This window comes from Microcaecilia unicolor, chromosome 4, assembly GCF_901765095.1.
Source record: "Microcaecilia unicolor chromosome 4, aMicUni1.1, whole genome shotgun sequence".
Taxonomy (NCBI): domain Eukaryota; kingdom Metazoa; phylum Chordata; class Amphibia; order Gymnophiona; family Siphonopidae; genus Microcaecilia; species Microcaecilia unicolor.
In genome coordinates this window covers 220,105,378-220,126,460 of record NC_044034.1, presented here as the reverse complement: position 1 = coordinate 220,126,460, position 21,083 = coordinate 220,105,378, and the positions used below count along the sequence as shown (strand labels likewise).

At 41.9% G+C, this 21,083-nt stretch overlaps 1 protein-coding gene across 1 annotated transcript in view; it reads right to left on the bottom strand.

The window, feature by feature from the left end:
• MUC2 (mucin 2, oligomeric mucus/gel-forming) overlaps positions 1 to 21,083 on the bottom strand; it is a 222,657-nt gene that overhangs the window by 40,402 nt on the left and 161,172 nt on the right. Inside the window, 7 exon segments of the mRNA XM_030202464.1 lie at positions 2,715 to 2,922; positions 3,516 to 3,699; positions 5,601 to 5,848; positions 11,646 to 11,820; positions 15,601 to 15,830; positions 17,658 to 17,954; positions 20,230 to 21,083. Coding sequence (XP_030058324.1) covers positions 2,715 to 2,922; positions 3,516 to 3,699; positions 5,601 to 5,848; positions 11,646 to 11,820; positions 15,601 to 15,830; positions 17,658 to 17,954; positions 20,230 to 21,083 — 2,196 coding nt within the window.

Here is a 21,083-nt window from a genome sequence, read left to right as displayed (position 1 = left end):
AGGGTATTTTAGGAAAATTTATCTTTCTCAAGTTATTTTTCCTTAATTGGTTCTCCAGAAGTTCCAATTTTTTACCAAAAACATAAATTGTCCTTCATTACCAGATTAACTGATTTTCATAGAGAAACCATTTCCGAAATCAAAGTCTTTATTTTTTTATCTTGGACTTCCACTTTGTTAGATAAGTATTGATATAATCACATATTTATTCCTAAAAAATTTTTGACATCTGAAGAAGAGAGTTATTCACACTCTGCAGCACTTCCCATAGTGCGTCCGTTGTGACATTGTTTGGCTTCACCAGGTCCAATTTCTCCACAGAAACTGCTCCAGATATCTTCGGGGGGAAGAGCTCACTCTCCAATCCCCCAGTTGGTTTATTATCCGGAGTCAATGCTGCGCCAGGACCTCCTCGGATCGCCTGAAAATCCTAACCCACTTCGGGCATTTCCACTGTCGACCTCCATAGCGAAGCATTACTGTTTCTGGGTCTTGGAGAGGTCATGCCAACAGGGGGACTCAAAGTCACTCCCTCTCCACTGAGATTCGGCAATAAAGCCTTGCTGTTCCCCGAAGCAGGAACCGATATCCCCGACGTTATGACCCCGAGTCTCTCCAAAGTAGACTGAGAAGTGGTGGGAACCCCAGCCGTGTTCGAGGAGGGCAACACCACGGCTTTGCCTTTCTTCTTCCCCATTCTCTGGGGAGCGCGCCTACTTCTTCAGGTATTCTGGTTTAAAACGGGAACTCAACTAACGTACATCCTCCCTCGATGTCATCTTGGATCCTCCAGTTTGAGACACTCTTTGTCTGGTTTCTCCTCAGAGGCCTGTCTGATATGGGTAACCCTTCAGCATAGCCTTCTGAGTCACTGAAACACGGAAGCCCTTCCACCACTTACAAGGTGGTGTCCCTTCGGAGGGGGACTGATTTAATTCTTAACTCTTATTTGCCTAATCATTCACATCATGAAACTCTCTAAATCCCCTATTTGTCCTGTTTGTCTGAGAGAAATAGATTGTAACCCCTATCAAGCAGGGGTGGAGGGTCATTTTTGAAAGGACATCCAAGTCAGAATTGGAACATCCAAGTCAGAATGTTCCAAATGGAAGCACATGTATACAGGATACAGCCTGTTTATGTGAGACGGACATGCATGTGTTGGAAACATCCAGCATGAACAGCCATTTTACAGATTGAAATGTCCAAATTTTGAACAGGGAAAACAAGGGATGTCTATATAGCAGCATTCTTACAAAATGGCCTCACAGATGTCCATGCAGAGCAGAGGGTCAGCCTAGCTAGTGGATAGTGCAGTGGACTGTAAACTAAGGGACCAAGGTTTAAATCTCATGTTAACTTTTTTATTTTGTTATTGTGAATCCTCCAGGAACAGAAAAATATCTACATATATATGACACCTGCAAGTCTGAAGGCTATTGAAGTGTTGTACATTCAGGTATAGTAGTTATTTTTCTGTATCTGAAAGGGAAATGGGACTTGATATACTGCCTTTCTGTGGTATTTTGCAACTACATTCAAGGCAGTTTACATATATACAGGTTCTTATTTTGTACCTGGGGCAATGGAGGGTTAAGTGACCTGCCTACAGTCACAAGGAGCTGCAGTGGGAATCGAACACAGCTCCCCAGGAGCAAAGTCCACTGCACTAACCACTAGGCTACTCCTCCACTCAACTTATGATTTAAAAAAAAAGTTGAAATAGGATTTGAACCTGGGTGCCTTGGGTTGTAGCCCACTGCGCTAACCACTTGGCTACTCCTCAGATCTGCTTTCTGCTTTGTTAAGAATACTCATAATATCTTAAGTTGTCATAGAGTCTGGTGTCCCCTGCCGGTTTCACTTTCAGGGGAGAGGGAGGGGGACAGCAACCACTGAGGATTAATGAAGCATCATTCTTTAATCCCTGCAGTGATCAGCTGCTCAATCAAAGCACCATTCTGTAACATGGATGTTCCTGAAACAGGTCTAAATAAGGACATCCTTTTTAGACATGGATGTTTCTTGCCCTTCAGTAATCATTGTTGAACATCCAGATTTCAGGCCCTACCTAGTGCTGCTCAGAACACATTTCCTTGCAGTTTGGACATTCCGCAGTGTTGAATGTCCTTATTCTGTCTGTAAAATCAAGATTTGGACGTTCCAAGCACATGGATGTCCATTTTAGCCTTTTGAGATGTCAATATGCTTTGAAATTGAGCACCATTGGCTGTTACATGTTTGTGTACAGCACTGCGTATGTCTAGTAGTTTAAAGAATATGCTCATGTGCCGTTCTTGTGACTAAAATTTAGGCGCACACATTTGGGCCACCTAAAACCAGGCCTAAATACCTGTGCATAGTTTTTTAAAACACCCACAACCTACCCATTCCATGCCCCTTTTTTGACGCATTAGAATTTACATGTGCCACGTTGTAGAATAAGCCTAGAAAGTTGTATGTGTACATTCTAATTAAAGCCAATTAGCGCCACTAATTAGTTGTTAAGTACCAATTATTGGCACTGATTGGCATGTTAATCAATTAAGTTGTGCACCCACAAGTTAAGGTGCCATACATAGAATTTGGGGAAATGTACATTGTTGACATTAAAGACATTATTTCTGTTCCATGACATGCTACAGTTAAAGAAACTTATTACAATCACACATCAAGACTTGATATACTTGACTAAACATGTGCAGGATACTTACGGTCCATTGATGAGGTCACAGAGAGGAGAAGGTGTGCAGCTGGGTGGTGGTACTGTAACTCTTGGTGGCAATGTAGTAAGAGAAAGTGAAGGACAGTGTGGTTTAGTGGGGTCGTTAACTATCCAGGAGTCTGCCATAATTTCACAATTAGATATGATTTCTCTACTCTTTAGCATACAGTCATCTGTTTGGTTATTGGTGCAAGTCCCTGAAATGAAAAAGATGGTGATTTCATAAAGAGCCTGAATCAAATGGCTTCTTATATATTTTTATTTTGAAGACCAGTCCAGAATTTCAGTCAACCTCAAATGTATAAATTCTTACTTCTAAAAATAGGTGAAAATATCATCTAAAATTTGATGATTCCAGTAGCTACTCTTGAAACATTTCTAATTATACCAAAACTTTGGTATATTACTACAACTTTCCAAAAAACATATACATATTTCCAATTTTGCCAAATGGTAACAATCATTAGATATTTATATTGTTGTCTCTGTTATTTATGCAGTTTTCATCTCATTAAGCATTTCCTTATCCTACAGACTATCTTTAAGTTTTTTTCTTAACCTATAAGTAGAACAATTTAAATTCAACTTTGGCTACATCCTCAGTTTTTGTGGCACGTCTCCATAGATGTGGTTGGATATTAGTAACTGAAATGTAAAAACAGGTCCAGTTGAGACATGAATGAAAATGACCTTAAAGACACAATGGATTGGCATGATGTACTGATCCTAACTGTGGTGAATTGTCTATAAAAATGTAAAATACTGCAATATAAAAATGAAACATACTTACCGCACTGTCCCTGAGTGTTGTTGCCGAAAAGTTTGTAGGGCAGTTTAATGGAAAAGGCCATACCATTGAAAGAAATGTTTGCCTGGAGCTCTGCAATTTCTACCACATAATTAATACCAGATTGATAGATCTTTACACCATATTTCTTGTATGGTGTAGCTATTTTCTGGTTGTTCACAAATACCTGGCAAGATGAGAATGATAGAAAGCTGAATACATTGATTTTCAAAGAGTACAGTGTACTGATTCTCTTGTTATGTTTTTAATGTCATAAAATAATAGGACCTTCTTCATCCAATCAGAAAAGGGGGATTAAAAAAAGCGCATAGGGAAAGAACAGATAAATGTGTCCAAAGTGCCATCTTTGGTAACATATCATAGTCTCTGTTGTTCATAGACTGCTATATTATCCAATGGTTTAATCTGGACATCTTTACTGTCTTTCCATCAATGCATATCAAGAGCAGGGGTTCTCGACCCAGTCCTAGAGATACATGCAGCCAGTCAGGTTTTCAGGATAGCACATGCAAATTTATCTCTGGCATATTCATTGTGGTTATCTTGAAAATCTGACTGGCTGGGTATATCCTGAGGACTGGGTTGAGAACCTCTGATCTAGAAGGTGATTTTCAAAAGTAGAGCAGTACTGTCTAGCATACCTAGGGCGGGGCGGTGGGGGCAGTCCACCCTGGGTGTCATCAGTGAGTGGGTGCACAGCGCAGGCATGCACTGTTGGCTCTGCTGGTCCCCTGCCCTGGAACAGGAAGTTGATGTCTGAGAGGGCAGGGGACCGACAGAGCCGACAGCACTTGCCTGCTCCGCACACCCTCTTGCTTGAAGGAGGGGTGTGTGTGCTGCCCAGGGGAGGCATGTGCTCTACTCTGGTGCCATATAAGGTAGGTATGCTACTGGCAGTACTTTGCATGCAGAAATGGCCTCTTATAGAATTGCTTGCTCAATATGCAGGTAAATGTATGAACATACAGCCTACATGTTTAAGTTTACTCACTGTTTGAGGAGGTGTTCCTGAGTACAGGCTTGGGGAGAGATTTGCACTTACCCCCTGATCCTATAAAATGTGTGTGCACCCAAATTTGTGTGAACATTTTAATTGAATAACGAGCTAATTAGCAAGCAATTATTAATTAGATTTGATTAACATGTATGCACATAAATTTAAGCACGAGCTGGAAAAGGTGGGCAGAAATGGGAGGGTCATGAGCGGTTTGGGGTGGATTGGGGGCATGGTTTTCAATTACGAGCCTAATTATAGAAAGAGGGGGCACCGCATCTAAATGTAGGTGCAAACCCTGGGTTTAACCACTAAACCTAGGTGCGGTTTATAGAATATTGCTACGTGCTTTATTTTGGTGCCCCTAGGGGTGAATTCTACAAATGGTGCCTAAAAAATCAGTGCCGAGAAAAAAAATGCTTAGTGCTATTCTATAAACCATGTCTAAAGTTAGGGGTGGTTTAGAGAATAGCCCTTAGGTCCAGGGTTCATGACTACATTTAGATGTGGCCAATTGCAGCAATAAAAACATGGTACGAATGCCCATGCCTAAGTTTTAGTGCAGAGCCCTCTTATTCTATAATTGTGTTCGTAACTGAAAATCAGACCCCCCAAATTTGCACATGCACCTTATAGTGCGTTGTACAGAATTAGGGGGGGTTAATGTGCATTCCTTTAAAAATTCAAATGTATCAGCATAATTTAACCCCCAAAACTGGTGCCCTTCAAAGAGCAGCTGCAAATGTCAGTGCATTGGTGTATTGTTTTCCAATGTGAATACCTTTGCTTTGAAAATTTGGCAAAATCTGCAAAGTGATACTTGTATGCATAGTTTTTACTTGTATATCCATTTACAAATTCAATGAGAGCAAAACAGGAGTGTCCAATTGTGTGCTCCTTTTACAAAGCGATGCTACTAATTAGAGCATTATGAGTTCAACGAAGCCCATGAGAATTGAATGGGCTTCTTTGTATTCAGCGCTCCGCTAATCAGTAGCGCTACTTTGAAAAAGGAGCCCTGTTTCTCATTGAAGCAAGCCAATGGGCAGTGACTATGAGCACAACTCTCTTACCTCTACTTTAATGGGCATCAGGTTAATAGCTTTTATTTGAATTTCCTGGGTTTCGTGTTTCACAATAATTGTGCGTGGACAGGAGACTCGATCTCTTGCATCACAGTGATAGTTATCAATGTAAACTCCAAAGTTGTCAACATTTTTGACAATCTCTTCCACTAAAACATAGGTACAGTTTCCTTGGTAACTATAGTACAACCCATCAAAGGTCTTGTAGTGAGGGTCTCCCCAGCCTGTGCAGTAACCTGTAAAGACATCAGAAAGCAAAGTTCATACTACAGTACAGAGTCAAATTAGAGTAGGACTGTAAGAATCTTAATTCTGATCACAAGCTGGTGTCTAGAGATGTGCACATTTTTTTTCTGAAAAGCACTATAAAGAAATAAGGGGTCAATATCCAGCAGGAGTTAAGTGGGTAGGAGTGGATCCTTCCCATTTAACTCCCACTGACTGTGTCCAAGGCAGATGTTCAATGGCATTTGAATTAAGAATGCGACCAGACCTCGAATATCGTGTTCAATTCTGGTTGCCACATCTCAAAAAAGATATAGTGAAATTAGAAAAGAGACAGAGAAGGGCAACGAAAATGATACAGGGGATGGGACGACTTCGCTATGATGAAAGGCTGAAGCTGCTAGGGCTCTTCAGCTTGGAGAAAAGACAGCTGAGGGGAGATATGATAGTGGTCTATAAAATAATGAGTGGAGTGGAATGAGTAGATGTGAATTGTTTGTTTACTCTTTCCAAAAATACTAGTACTAGGGGGCACGCAATGAAGCTACAAAGTAGTAAATTTAAAACGAATCAGAGAAAATTTTTCTTCACTCAGCGTGTAATTAAACTCTGGAATTCATTGCCAGAGAATGTGGTAAAGGTGGTTAGCTTAGCAGGGTTTAAAAAGGTTTGGATGGCTTCCTAAAGGAAAAGTCCATAGACCATTATTAAAATGGACTTGGGGAAAATCCACTGCTTATTTCTAGGATAAGCAACATAAAATGTATTGCACTTTTTGGTGATCTTGCCACGCCCAAAGTTGGGCTTTAGTATTTATGCCAGCTGAAACCACTGTTCCCTCTAAGCTGAGTGAGAGTCCTTCGCCTACAGTCCTGCCAGTGGGAGGTGTTATTTCACTATCACATTTTAAATAGTGAGAGACAAGCAAACTCTGCAGGACTTCAGGGAACCTGCCTGTCCTTAGCAACTGAAAACACAATATTGAAGCACCACCCCCCACTGGCAGCAATGCAGTTGGAGGACTCCCACTTAGCTTAGAGAGAACAGTGGCAAAAACTTAATGTAAATACCAGTGCCCAACTTCTGGCATTTTGGAGTAGAAATGGAACTATTCTATAACCCCGTGCACAACCTTTCGGAATGCCCCTGCCCCTCACCTGGCCATGCCCCTTTTTGAGTCACACGCTAGGATGTTTAGGTGCACGAGGTTACAGAATAGCACACAGCAGATGTGCGTGCAGATCCCAATTATTGGCAATTAAGTGCAATAATTGACTGTCATTGTTAATTAATTACTAGTTAATGGCTCATTAGCTAATTACGATGCACACGCATCATGCTCAATTTTAAGCACCAAAGTCTCAGTGCCATATATAGAATCTGGGGGCATATGGTTAGTGAAGGGGTGTTCTGGGAGCGAAATGAAGGCAGAGCCAGGAGTTATTCGGGCACCACTGAGGTTCAGTGCCTGTGCCTGGATAACTATTCAGGCAGCTTTGATGGCATAAATAGCAGTTCTAACTTGCCTGGGCAGCTATCGGAATACCAGCACTGAAGATCAACAGTACTTGGATAAATTCCATCAGCTACCAATGACCTAGATATTCAGTGCTGGAAATGGCCCAGCACTGAATATCTGGATCTAAATCAGCCCGCATGGCCAATGTTTACAAAAATGCTGACTGCCACTGCCTGTATATTGACTGGTAATTTCTTCAGGCCCGATAGCCAAAAAAAGAGCTGAGCTCATAAATTTACACTCCTAAGTTAGCCTCTTACATTTGTGTCCTATTTTCAGCCAAATTTATGAGTGTAAATTTTCAGCTGAAAATGCACGTTAACTTAGGAGCTTAAAAGTTATGCTCATAAATTTAGGCCCGTCATTCGTTCGCCTACATTTATGAGTTTTATTTATAAGCCTTGTACTAAAAACTAGTGCTAAGCTCCTAACTTATTTTCCCTGCCCTAAATCCACCCCTGTTCCCACCCACTTTTTATGCTCCTAAATTTAGGAGTTTATGGGTCAATATTCAACGCAATTCAACTAGCCAGAAATAGCTTCTGGACGGTTAAATTGCCTTATTGGGGCTAACTACTAATTTTCAGTGGCACTTAACTGGTTGCTGGAGCCCGGCAATAGTTCCCACCCCCAGTGTGTGCCATTTTCTATTTTTGTAGCGCTGGTGCTTACCTGGCAGTAACTGGGCTTTGTGCCCTGCTTGATTACTACCGGGTTAGTGCAGGAGCCCTTACCACCACCTCGATGGGTGGAGGTAAGTGCTCCCCCCCCCAAAACAAAATGGCCGTGTGGTAAGTGGTTCACTTACCACATGGCCATATCTGTTCCAGTAAAAAAGACAGCCTTTTACCCACTGTGGTAAAAGAGGGCTTCAGCGCACATCAAAAACATGTGATGATGCTAGTGCAGGCCCTCTTTTGACACACCTTAGTAAAAGGACCCCTTAACTGGAGCTCCACAAACCCAAAAATTCAATGCTGGTGTCCAGACACGGCCCAGCATTAAATTTCCAGTTTAATGCCGACAGAGGTCGGCTGAATATCAGGTCCTCTGTGAAATTTTGAGTGAAATGTTATGCACTCAGCCCTACTGAATTCTCAAATAGGCCAATTTATGAGCATAATTCTCAAAGTTAGATGCAGAAAGACTTTGAATAACAGCCCCTTTAAATCTACAAGAATTCTGCAGCTTTGTCAAATTAGTTCAAGAGTTACTAGACTTGTTTCCATTGAATTGTTTTCTGCTGTCCAACACCCAAAGCTTTTATGATGGGAACAGTAGAAAATGTAATTACATACAATTACTTCTTGCAAGAAATCTCAGAACAGATTTATTTTATACAATTCAGTCAAATTCATCGCGCAAATTTCCTCAGACAATTTGATGAAAATTTGAAAATTAATCAAACTCAAACCAGGCTGAAACCCACCTGATTTGCATTTGACCTTATTCATATGTTTCCACTCCTAGCTCAACCATTTCTAGACCCAATTATCTTTGCAAGTACATTTGCCTCCATATATTGCACTCTAATTAGGCTGTGATACCTCATAAAAGATCCACACTAACGATGCTGTAGTATATGCATTTTTGAGAGCCCATAGATCCCTTCTTCAGATATGTTTTCATACATAAACTATGAATTTTATTTTTGTATCCAAAAGTCCAACAAAAGGAATCTCATTAATGAATCAGTGAATTAAGACTTAGGAAATCTACAGGGTTTCTGACCCAAGTTTATTGTATTTTTTGTCTAACAAGGCTTACATTTATGGTTTACCAGTTCATTAGAGCCCCATCTTGGCAGTGATATGCCACTGCAAGATCTTCTTCCGCCTTCATACTTTTTTAGGACCTGATTGGTTGTTACTGACTTCTTTCTATCTCCCAGAGATCTGCGGCTGCAACTATCTCTCCTCCTTCTCAGGCTCTGATCTGCTACTGTAGCTGCCTTCTCCTCCCTTCCTGGCCCTGAATGTCATGCTGTCTCCTGCCTCTTCTCTCCCCTTCTCCCAGGGCTGGTACATGGGAATTAGGCACCATAGGTGACCCTTCAGCCTTGTCTCCACCATTACCTTTCAGGATCCTAAGCCTCCACCACCACCAGAAGAGTAGCTGTGAGGGCCTGGGATGGCCTGGACCCATCCACCTTTGGCTCAGACCCACCCAGCAGTGGTACACCATTTGTTGTAGCCAGCAGATATCCCTATGCCCCATCAACTGAAGACATATGCAGCCTGCCATAAGCCCTGTCAGGAAACTGCAGCAGTCTGGAGCGGGGCTTTCAATCACTGACACTGGTGCCCACACATGCTCAGTTCTTGCACATGCTTAGTTCATGCATGAGAATTGAGCGTGCACGGGCGCCAGCATCAGTGGCTGGGAGCGCTGTCACTGATCCCTGACGTTTTCTGATGGGGGTTAGGGTGGGCTGTAGATGTCTTCAGCTGGCTGGGCTTGGGGATCTCCGCCATCTATGATATTTAGGAGTCAATATTTAAAGCCAGTTAACTGGTAAGAGAGCCTCTTGCCCCAGCCCTGCCAAGTCTCCCACACTCCTGCTGGGATGCGAAGATCTCCCTCTGAGCATCCTCCTCCTCCATTGGCAGCAGGAGATGTGTTAATAAGATATCATCTCCTGCTGCCACAGGACCAGTTTCGTGACGCTGCAAAATCTCACAGTTCTTATAGGAAGACTAGTCCTCTGGCAGCAGGAGATGATGTTTTATTAAGCCATCTCCTGCTGCCTGAAAGGGAAGTGGCTTCTTGGTGCCAGCCAGATCTGTTGAGGGTGGAGTCAACAAGTAGAGTAGGAGGCTATTGAGGGTATGACTTGGTGGAGCTGGGGATGTGACTGGGTGGGGCTAAGGATGTGGCTAAATCTCTCCATCAGCCATCCATGCTCTTTGGCAAATCTGTTGCCCAGTTAACTGGCAGTTACTAGATAGTGTTACTGAATATCCCTTCTAACCACTAAAGCTGAAACTGGCTATTGTGTGGGCGGTCCAGAGACATAGTCAGGTGGAGATGACAACTGGATAAATGCAGATATTCAGCCTTTAACCAGTTAAGTTAAACCAGCCAAATAGGACCACAAAAATAGCAGTCCTATGTTTGGCCAATTCAACTTAATCAGTTAATAGCTGAATATTGGCACTTATCTGGTTAAGTGTCATCTGCCGTACATACCCGGATATTTAATGCTAGTCCCTGGACACAGCCTGGCAATGAATGTTGGGACATAATTTCAGCAATGGCAGTCAGCATTAAAAAAAAACCCTGACTACTGCTGGTTGAATATTACTCCCTTTAGTTTTAAGTTGAGTGAGGAAGTGGTTGGGACAAGGAGTGGGAAGAGTAAGAGGTGGAAAAGAAATGTGTCATACCCATCCATTCTACCCATTGGTCCATCCAAACATTGACTTTTGGCTACACCATGGGCCCCTACCATGATTAAAATAGTTATAGTCAACAATCATGATTGTTATAGCATCCCTCCCTGAACAATCCTGTAAAATCTGGGGTTGTACCAAATACTCGTCCCCCTAGTGCCCTGAATGCATTATTTGTATTTGGTTGTATACGAATAATACATTTGGGGCACTAGGGAGCTGAATATCAGTAAAAAAAAAATGTATTCAGCCATCATACATAGCCATCTCTTTCTCCCTTCGAGCCAAATCTGTCATTGCCACTTACTATTCCCTCCCCTCATATCCTCCAGCTCTGATCTGCTCCTGAAGTAAATAGTTTTGCATTTTATCAGGAGTTGCTGTTAATTTAACATTTTTTCATGAATTATTATATTTTCTATAGAATCAGGTGATCCAGTACTCAGTGTCAATATCTGGCTAAATCTGGCAGCATTTTGGAAGTTCATTCTCCTAACCACTTATGTTTTCCATTCCAGCATCTATCAGAGCAAGGCTGTTCCTGCTACCTTAGAGTTAATAACCACTGTAGGTTTGAGCTGCAATAAATGCCTTCAGCCTTCACCCAAGAGTAACCACCTGGTACCAGCTCATACAGAACAGATGAAGCAAAACTGATTAGTCAATTCCCCATCAAAGCAAGCTGGAAGCAAGCCCATTAAAGGTTTGAAATATAAGTGTTATAAAAACCACAACTGACACCTGCACCATATTACTGTAGCCAGGTAAACATCCCCCCCCTCCTCCCCATTTCCTCACCCACACTGGGCAGAATGGGGAGCAGTGATAAAGATGAAATGATATACAGTCCTTCCCCAAGATGTCCAGCTGCCAAAAAAGTTATGTGAATAAACTTACAGTCACACTCCCAGTGCCAGCAGCACAAATTATCGTCCAACACCGGTACCGGGGGTCGGCCATTAGCACATTGTATCATAGGTGGAGGAACACACACTATTGGAATGATTATTACTGTATTATTTTCAACACATGTTGCTTCTGTACAGTTACACAGCATCCAGGTTTCATTTTGCTGCATGACAAAGAAAAAGAGACAATTATAATGAATTGGGATAACAATTCAGTTGGGCCAATATTGAAAAGAACTTGTGCGATTAGTCGACATCATGTGCTGGCCACATAAGAATAGCCATACTGGTTCAGATTGATGGTCCTTCCAGCCCAGTATCCTGCTTTAAACAGTGGCCAATCCAGGTCACAAGTACCTGACAGAATTACAAATTAGTTCCTTCATTTGAATTTTCTGGCAGGGACAATGGAAATGTTTCAGCCACATAAGTCACTAATATGCTTTAGGCACTAATGCACCCTAACACAGCAAAAATGGCTTAATGTAGGACACGCTAAAGTGTTCTGTGTTAGTTTTGCCATGTGCAATTGCTAACCATGCACTAATTTCTTTGAGGGGGCATGTCAGGATGGAGAGTAGGCATTCCTGCACTAACCAGTTAACACATCTACATTATCGCATGCTAACTATTTAGCACATGGATAACACTGGAGCCCACACCTCCTACAAAATAGGTGCAAGTGCTGCCACGGTAATGTTTAAAAATGGTCGAATGCTAGTGCACGGCCAGAAAACAAAATAACAGAAAAAAGCATTTTTTTATAGTCTTGGTAAAAATGGACTTAGTGCAAGAGAAAAACGCACAAATGCTAACATTTACATTCTAATTATGCATGGAAATGTTTAGAATAATAGCACTACTTTACAAGTAGGCGTACACAGTTGGAGTCTGGGAAGAGCAGGACTCACATTTACATGTGTAAAGGATTCCTGAAATCAAGATCTTACAAAGTGAAAATGAAAGGAATTTTATCCTCTCCTTGGTCACCGGACTGTGGCATCCCTCAGGGCTCTCCATTATCGCCCATTCTGTCTAATGAAATGATGTCACCAGTAGGTAACAGTCTAGAAACAACAGAATTCAAAACATTCATATATGCTGATGATGTTACCATATACAGTACATAACCTTCAAAAAGAACATTAGACATCTTACAAAATGTGAAACTTCCATAGTTATCCCAGTATGTATATGATACTGTATTGTAAAATTGGATTCTCACAACAGATTACTTTCTTATGCATTATTCTTCATTATGTATCCTATACTATTTATTGTAAGCCACATTGAACTCAAAGTTGTTTGGGATAATGTGGGATATTCAAACATGCGTGGGATAAACATAAAGGAATCCTGTGCAGAAGGAAGGGATCCTCAGGAGCTTAGCCTAGAATGGGTGGCAGAGATGGTGGTTGGGAGGCGGGGCTAGTGCTGGGCAGACTTATACGGTCTGTGCTGGGGCTGGTGGTTGGGAGGCGGGACTAGTGCTGGGCAGATTTATACGGTCTGTGCCGGGGCTGGTGGTTGGGCAGCGGGGATAGTGCTGGGCAGACTTATAGGGTCTGTGCCAGAGCCGATGGTGGGAGGCAGGGATAGTGCTGGGCAGACTTATACGGTCTGTTCCAGAGCTGGCGGTGGGAGGCGGGACTGGTAGTTGGGAGGCGAGGATAGTGCTGGGCAGACTTATACAGTCTGTGCCAGAGCTGGTGGTGGGAGGCGGGGTTGGTGGTTAGGAGGCGGGGATAGGGCTGGCCAGACTTATACGGTCTGTGCCCTGAAGAGGACAGTACAAATAAAAAAGTAGCACATATGAATTTATCTTCTTGGGCAGACTGGATGGACCGTGCAGGTCTTTTTCTGTCGTCATCTAATATGTTACTATGTTACTATATAAATGTCACAATAAATAAATAAATAAATAAACTTATGGAGTAGTATATGTTACACTAAACCAGAAACCTTCAAATCAATAAATATGCAGGAGGAGCATAAATGGAGGAAAAAAAGACCTCAGTTGGCTGTGATTAATTCTTGACAATGTATTCACAAGTCAAGCAACAGAATTGCCACTTCCTTTACACACAAGAGAATGTATATAAAGGACGTGGCATGTGCTTAGGCCAAAATTATAGGCACCCATTTCACCTGTTACAGAGGAAAGTAGGTGCCTATTTTCCTTAATAGACTGATTGCCCTGTTATAGAACTGCCCTCCATCAGGGTAAAATTATAATGGATTTTTTTGTGTGCACATGCCACTAAATCCTATTTATAAAATAACCCCACACATTTACGTACATATGATGGCAACTGAAGTCCACAAACAAGAAAGGAAAACTAACACTTCCACAAGTCAGCAACCAAAAAAACCAAAGGGCAGAGGTGAAAAAGGTTCCAGGAGGATCCAAACTGATGTCAAACAATTTTATTAGTAACTATGTTGGTAACAATATTGAGCAGAAATAGATTCCAGAACACAATCCCAGTCAGAAAAGACTCAACACAGGCCATGTTTCAGCTGCGTAGCCTTCTTCAGGAGTCCTATTGTATAGGCGATGGTCTGTGAAAACCTACAAACACTGGTGATTACAAAATAAAATGCGATAGAAGACATAATAGTTGCCAATTCTTGGATTACTGAGATGCAGTTCCAAAGCAATGCAGTAGCATTTGCCATGAGCAACTGTGGTCTGGAATCTATTTCTGCTCAGTTTTCACACAGACAGCGTCTGGTATGATTGAACAAATGCTCAGTGGTGGCTGGCAATTTACTCAGACTGTCTGAACATTCCTGCTCAGGGGTCAAGACACACTTTGACCCCTGAGGCAGGCGCTTGTGCGCCGAAACACGGCCCGTGCCGGGTCTTTTTCACAATAAAGGACTGCCATTGTCTCTTTCTTGAAGGCCCAGTGCTGCTTTTTCTTGTCAATATTGTGTACCAACATAGCTACTAATGAAGTTGTTTGACACTAACTTGGATCCTCCTGGAACTTTTTTCCTATAATGGCAATGTACAGATTTGTATTTGACTCTGGTATAGGCATGTTCGAGGCACAGTTGCTATTTACAGGTTTGCTTTATAAAATGTGCATGGTAACATATATTATACATGTGTAAATTTATACCAACTTCCAATTTCAGCCACAAGTTTGGCAGTTCGTGTGTTCTAAGAACTTAGCCCCAAAAGAGGTGCTTACTTGCCCTCTATACATAGGCAACATGCTAAAAAATTATTTGCTTTATGGCTAAACTTTATCTCCATGAATGGGATGGTTCAGGAGAAGGAGTAGAGGAATAGCTCAAGGGCCAATACAGTGGGCTGAGAACCATGGAAACTGGGTTCAAGTCCCACTGTGGCTCCTTGTGATGCTGGGAAAGTCACCTAACTCTCCATTGCCCCAGGTACAAAAAATTGGATTGTGAGCTCACTCAGGATAGAGAAAGTACCTGAATATAATAAATGTAAACAACTTTGGTTTGTACTGCAGAAAGACAGTGTCAAATCCATGATCCTTTTATACAGATACTGGAAATGTCCAGCCTTAGAAAATTGTGCTGGCGAATTCCATGCTCAGATGTAAACATATGTCTTTACTGAAAAGTGATATACAGCTGATGCAGTTGCTGGACTATTGAATATTGCCTCATTGTCTAGATTATTTTTTCTGTATGCTGTCACGTAAAAAGGCTCTTCTTCCTTAGTCATGTAAGCCTTTCCCACCCAGAGCTTAATGTCCTTCTGCATCAAGCCCACGTACTGCAGTGCCTTATGGAGTCAATTTAACTGTTGCTCTATGAATGGTCATAGGATGTTTTTTAAGAAGTATAGTACTTGTTTATTTCTATCAATCACAGTTCAATTCCTCTCTATTAAAATAAACATCATATCTATATCACATTATGCACAGATCTAATTTAAAATAAGCATTTAATTTACCAACCTCCCGTGGTGGATCAAATTCACATATTGGTGGCTTTTTTGTTGGAGTAGGGGTTGGCGTTGTAGATGTTGGGGATGATGTTGTGGATGTTGTTGGGGTTGGTGATGTAGATGTTGGGGTTGATGTTGTGGAACATGGCCAGTGGTTTGTAATCATTGAACAGTCAACTTCACAAATCAGTTGAAAGCACAAAGACCCATTCAAGGAGGAGCCACTGTAGATAATGTCACCTGTGTATAGAGGCAAATACATATAAATAGATCAATGGGATAAATCAATACCGCCATAGATTGAACTTTGTTCAAGGAAAGCAATACATAAGTATAACGTAACAGCATAAATACAAGATTAAGTATGACAAAAGTTTCTTACCAGTCTAGCTTACTACTACTACTGGGAAAACAGCCTAAAATATGGATGATAGGAAGGACCACAAACCAAAACAAAATAGAAAACAGCAACTAAACACAGAAGGTAGAGAAGTGCAATCAAACAAAGGGAGCTCTAAGAAAGCAATGCATTAAAAAATGTACAACACTGAAAAATATGGCCGCTCCTGAGAAATACTAGTGCAAAGCAAATAAGTCAAGAAAAGTGGAAATTTGTAGAGTTCAAAGGAGGAAATGATTGTGTGATTAAACAATATTTAATGCTGTAAAAAAACATTCCAATCTAGATGATTCAAAATATCAATTAGCTATTCCTCTGTTGGCCTTATTCCTAGATTTGTAATTAATGAATTTAAATTTTTTATTAAATTTCCCTATCATTTTCTTATGTCTTTCATAGTTTCTACCTTTCCTTATGGTTGCACCGTGGTATTTGAAAAAAAAAAAATAAAGGTCATTACCTAAGGGGGTTATTTACTAAAGCTTAGCTCAATTTATCTGCAGCAGGGCCCTTAGGATTAAAATGTGCCCTGCTGCAGATAACTCAAGCTAAGCTTTAGTAAACAGGGGTGTAAGTCAACTATTGAGCTTCTATATATTTTACAACCTTTTCCTCCTTTCTCCCTATACCTTTTATCCCCCTACTCCAGGTGTCATTGAGGCCCTTGCCAACCCAGAGACTGAAGGTTCACTTTCAGCATCGTTCATTAGCTAGCAGAGATCACCAATATAATAGCTGGTGCTTTCCTTCCTTCCATGGATATAAGCACATCACTTCCATCATAGACCCACATCTGATGGGTGAAGGATGCAAACCTAAAGACTATCATTACAGCTCTAAGTGATGAAACCTGATGCTTGGGTCTGGCTCTCTAGACACAGGTGCTTTATTTACATGTTACAGGAATGAATGCATTGTCTGCATATAGTTATAAGAAGAATCAGTGCATCACTGCCCTCTCCTCCATGCACTTTCATTCATGAACATACAAACTTTCCACAAAAAAAGAGATAAACCCTAGAATGAAATAGAGATACCTTGTTGATTTTGTTCAACAGCTGTTTGCTTTATTTAACTATCTATGAAAAAGTTGCTAGTAACGGTACTTTAAAACTGAGACTTAAAATCCTAAAAAAAAAACTACTCAGTGTTTAGCCATGAAGTACACAGTATAAGTTCTAACTGACTAATTGATAGCAGCACTGGCCCCCCACTTCAGTCTCTCATCCCAGGGCAAGCCAAGGGTTTCAGGGGCAAGAGCAATGCCCAGTCATCTCTTCTCCACCATCTGTGGAGGAGGCCTGTGGTTCAGCTGATATCACTGTGAATTCTGGCACCAGTGATTGGCCATTGCTCCTGCTCTTGAAGACCTCACTTTTTACCCTGGAACGGAATAAGGGTGGGCTGGGGGAATGGATAACTTAATTTTATTGAGGTCAGATGGGAGAGTAGGATATCTGGCATAGAGGGCAGGATTGAAATTATTATCTTGGTTGGTTGGGAGGGAGGGGTGGGAGGGAGTGATTCTGTTCATCTAATCATTTTTTATGTGCAGTTCTCCACTAGTATACTAAGATTTATGAGAGAGAGAAAGAATGCTGCAATGTTAACATTTATAAAAATTAGAAAATACATCTTTCTTTTCCAACAATAAATAGGAAACTTACCTGGGAAAAACACTGAGCCATTGTACAGACAATGGCATACTGTTGTTGATGAAAGTGTTGTTGTTGAAGTAGTGGCTGTTGACGTTGTGTTGACAATAGGGGTGGGGGTGGTTGTAGGTAAAGAGGTAGTAGTAGTTTCTGTTATGATGGTTGTCTTAGATGTAGTAGGAGTGGGGGTGGTGGTGGAATGTGTGGGGGTACTGGTAATTTTAGTGGTGGTTAGGGTTGTAGCTGTAGTTCTCGTTGTAGTTGTAGAATGTATCTCAGTGCTGGTAGGTGATGAAACTGTAGTTGTTGCTTTGAAAGAAAAACAAAGATACATGAATGATACACATACGAGGGAAAGTTATCAAAGTGTGGTAAAAGGTGAGCTTTTACCACACCTTGACATGCCACAGGAGTCACTAATCTGTAGTATCTCAGTACCACAGGTTGCTGACTCCTGTGTAAAAGAATAATGCTGCTTGTGAGTCACCTCACAAGTAATATTATTGTACCACCCAGGAGCATCAGGGCTGCTAAGCTATGGCCCAGTGTTCCTGGGCCACATCTTAAAGGGGTTGTTGGCACTGTCAGGCCCCCAATCAGTACTCCCACCCTCCAATCAAGGTTTCTATCCACAATCAATATCCACCCCCAATAATCGGCAATCTCATCCCTCAAAAGAACCCCTTCCCTGACCCCCTGAGTCTAATGGCACACATCTTGATGAACCAGTGAGCCCTAGGGCAGGAAAGGTCACCAGTCACTCCTGCCCTCATCTTGCAGTACTACTGTTAGAACTCATGTTTCCTTGTAAGGGCATCTATTGCTTTTAATTGGGGTTGTTTTACTGGCTATACTGCTGCTTGTGGTATGCAGTCAGTGCATTCCACAAACCATAGTATGGTATTTACATAGTAATGAGCTGCTTTAAATGCATTTGCATGTGTAGCATGGGATGATTTATTTAACACTGCATTAGGGCACGTCACCCATTGTTAGATGGGAACGTGATCACTTCAGACCCCATGACTAAGTCCCAATCCAAAACAGTACCAAAGGAGACAAGGCAAGCTGGGGAAAGGCTGCATTGAAGGCTTTTTTTTTTCTTCCTCTTCCAAAAACTTTAATTTGCCAGCATTTAGGGAACCTACCTTTAGCCCTCTCCCAGGAAAGGAGGAGGAGGACAGAAGAGGGACCCAACACTACTGGGTTTAGTGCCCCTCAGTTCTGTGAACTGGCCTCTACTAATTACATCTAGATTGAAGGCATGGACATTTATGTCTGTTTAGGATCAAGCATACATGATTGTATGCATTTTATATGTTACCTGAATAAATCATGACTGTGTCTGTTCTCTATCCAAACGCTGCCCCATTAGGCTTTAATGCAAATTGGATTACAATGGCTGAGAACTCAGTCTGAGGATGCATGCCACTATGGTTGGCATGCACAGCTTCACTGGATACTGCTATGTACTTTCTTATTCAGACTTGACAGAGTGGTCCAGATCATTTCTGTACATAACCTGAGCATATAAAAGAGACAGCAAAATCTGGTCCACTGCTGCAAACAGTACCACAATTCTTGGATCACAGTATGCAACTATATTCTATAAGTGTCTATTATGGAAATCCTGCAATTCAAAAGGTACTCATTAGAGGACTGGAAGCATCCCTACAATATACTGAAGCTTGATAACATTGTAGAACTGAATATACACTATTAAAACTTCCATTGTAGATATTTACAATGTCTTCTTGAAACATGCCTTATTAAAAAATCTAGATAATTAAACCTGCACAGAAATATTAGTCTCCCACTTAGTCACCTCTCCTCTCTCCAATCGGTTCAAAACTCTGCTGCCCGTCTCGTCTTCCGCCAGGGTCGCTTTACTCATACTACCCCTCTCCTCAAGTCGCTTCACTGGCTCCCTATCCGTTTTCGCATCCTGTTCAAACTTCTTCTACTAACCTATAAATGTACTCACTCTGCTGCTCCCCAGTATCTCTCCACATTCGTCCTTCCCTACACCCCTTCCCGTGCACTTCGCTCCATGGATAAATCCTTCTTTTCTGTTCCCTTCTCCACTACTGCTAACTCCAGACTTCGCGCCTTCTGTCTCGCTGCACCCTATGCCTGGAATAAACTTCCTGAGCCCATACGTCTTGCCCCATCCTTGGCCACCTTTAAATCTAGACTGAAAGCCCATCTCTTTAACATAGCTTTTGACTTGTAACCACTTGTAACCACTCGCGGAGGCCTACCCTCCTCTCCTCCTTCCTGTACACATTAATTGATTTGATTTGATTACTTTATTTTTTGTCTATTAGATTGTAAGCTCTTTGAGCAGGGACTGTCTTTCTTCTATGTTTGTGCAGCGCTGCGTATGCCTTGTAGCGCTATAGAAATGCTAAATAGTAGTAGTAGTAGTAGTAGTAGTAGTCTGCTGCAGCAGCAGCATTGGTATTATGCATGATGTATATAAAATCCCTTAAATGAATGATAAGGTTAACAATAAGAGAAAAGAACCTTTGTGAAAAATTATAAAAATACATCATTCTGGTTGTAAACATTATTTCACCAGTACCTGGAGTTGTAAATGAAGTAGGCTCTGGCTCCTCAGTTGTACATAAGGTTGTTGACGGCAAAGTTTCTGAGGTTGTTGCTGTTACTCTTGTGGTAATAGCTGTAGTACTGTAAGGAGTGGAAGGGCTGGTGCTTGTAGTGGTTGGTGTTGTGGACCTTGGTATGGGGGTGGTAGTACTTGTGGTGGTTTGAGTAGTAGTACTGGGAGTGGAGGTGGTGGAGCTCATGATGCTTGGTGTTGTAGTACTTGGTGTGGGGATGCTGGTGCTTTGCGTAGTAGTGGTTGGTGTTGGGGTGCTAGTGCTTTGTGTAGTAGTAATATGTGTAGAGGTGGTAGAACTGGTGATGGTTGGTGTTGTAGTGCTTGGAGTGGGAGTGGTGGAACTAATGATGGTTGGTGTTGTAGTACTTGGTGTGGGGGTGGTGGTACTTTGTGTAGTAGTGGTTGGTGTGGAGGTGGTGGAGCTAGTGATGGTTGGTGTTGTAGTGCTTGGCGTGGGAGTAGTGGAGCTAGTGATGGTTGGAGTTGTAGTGCTTGGTGTGGGGGTGGGGGTGGTGGTACTTTGTGTAGTAGTGGTTGGTGTGGGGGTGGTGGAGCTAGTGATGGTTGGTGTTGTAGTGCTTGGTGTTGGGGTGGTGGAGCTAGTGATGGTTGGTGTTGTAGTACTTGGTGTGGCGGTGCTGGAGCTAGTGATGGTTGGTGTTGTAGTGCTTGGTGTGGGGGTGGGGGTGCTTTCTGTAGTAGTGGTTGGTGTGGAGCTGGTGGAGCTAGTGATGGTTGGTGTTGTAGTACTTGGTGTGGAGGTGGTGGAGCTAATGATGGTTGGTGTTGTAGTGCTTGGTGTGGGGGGTGGT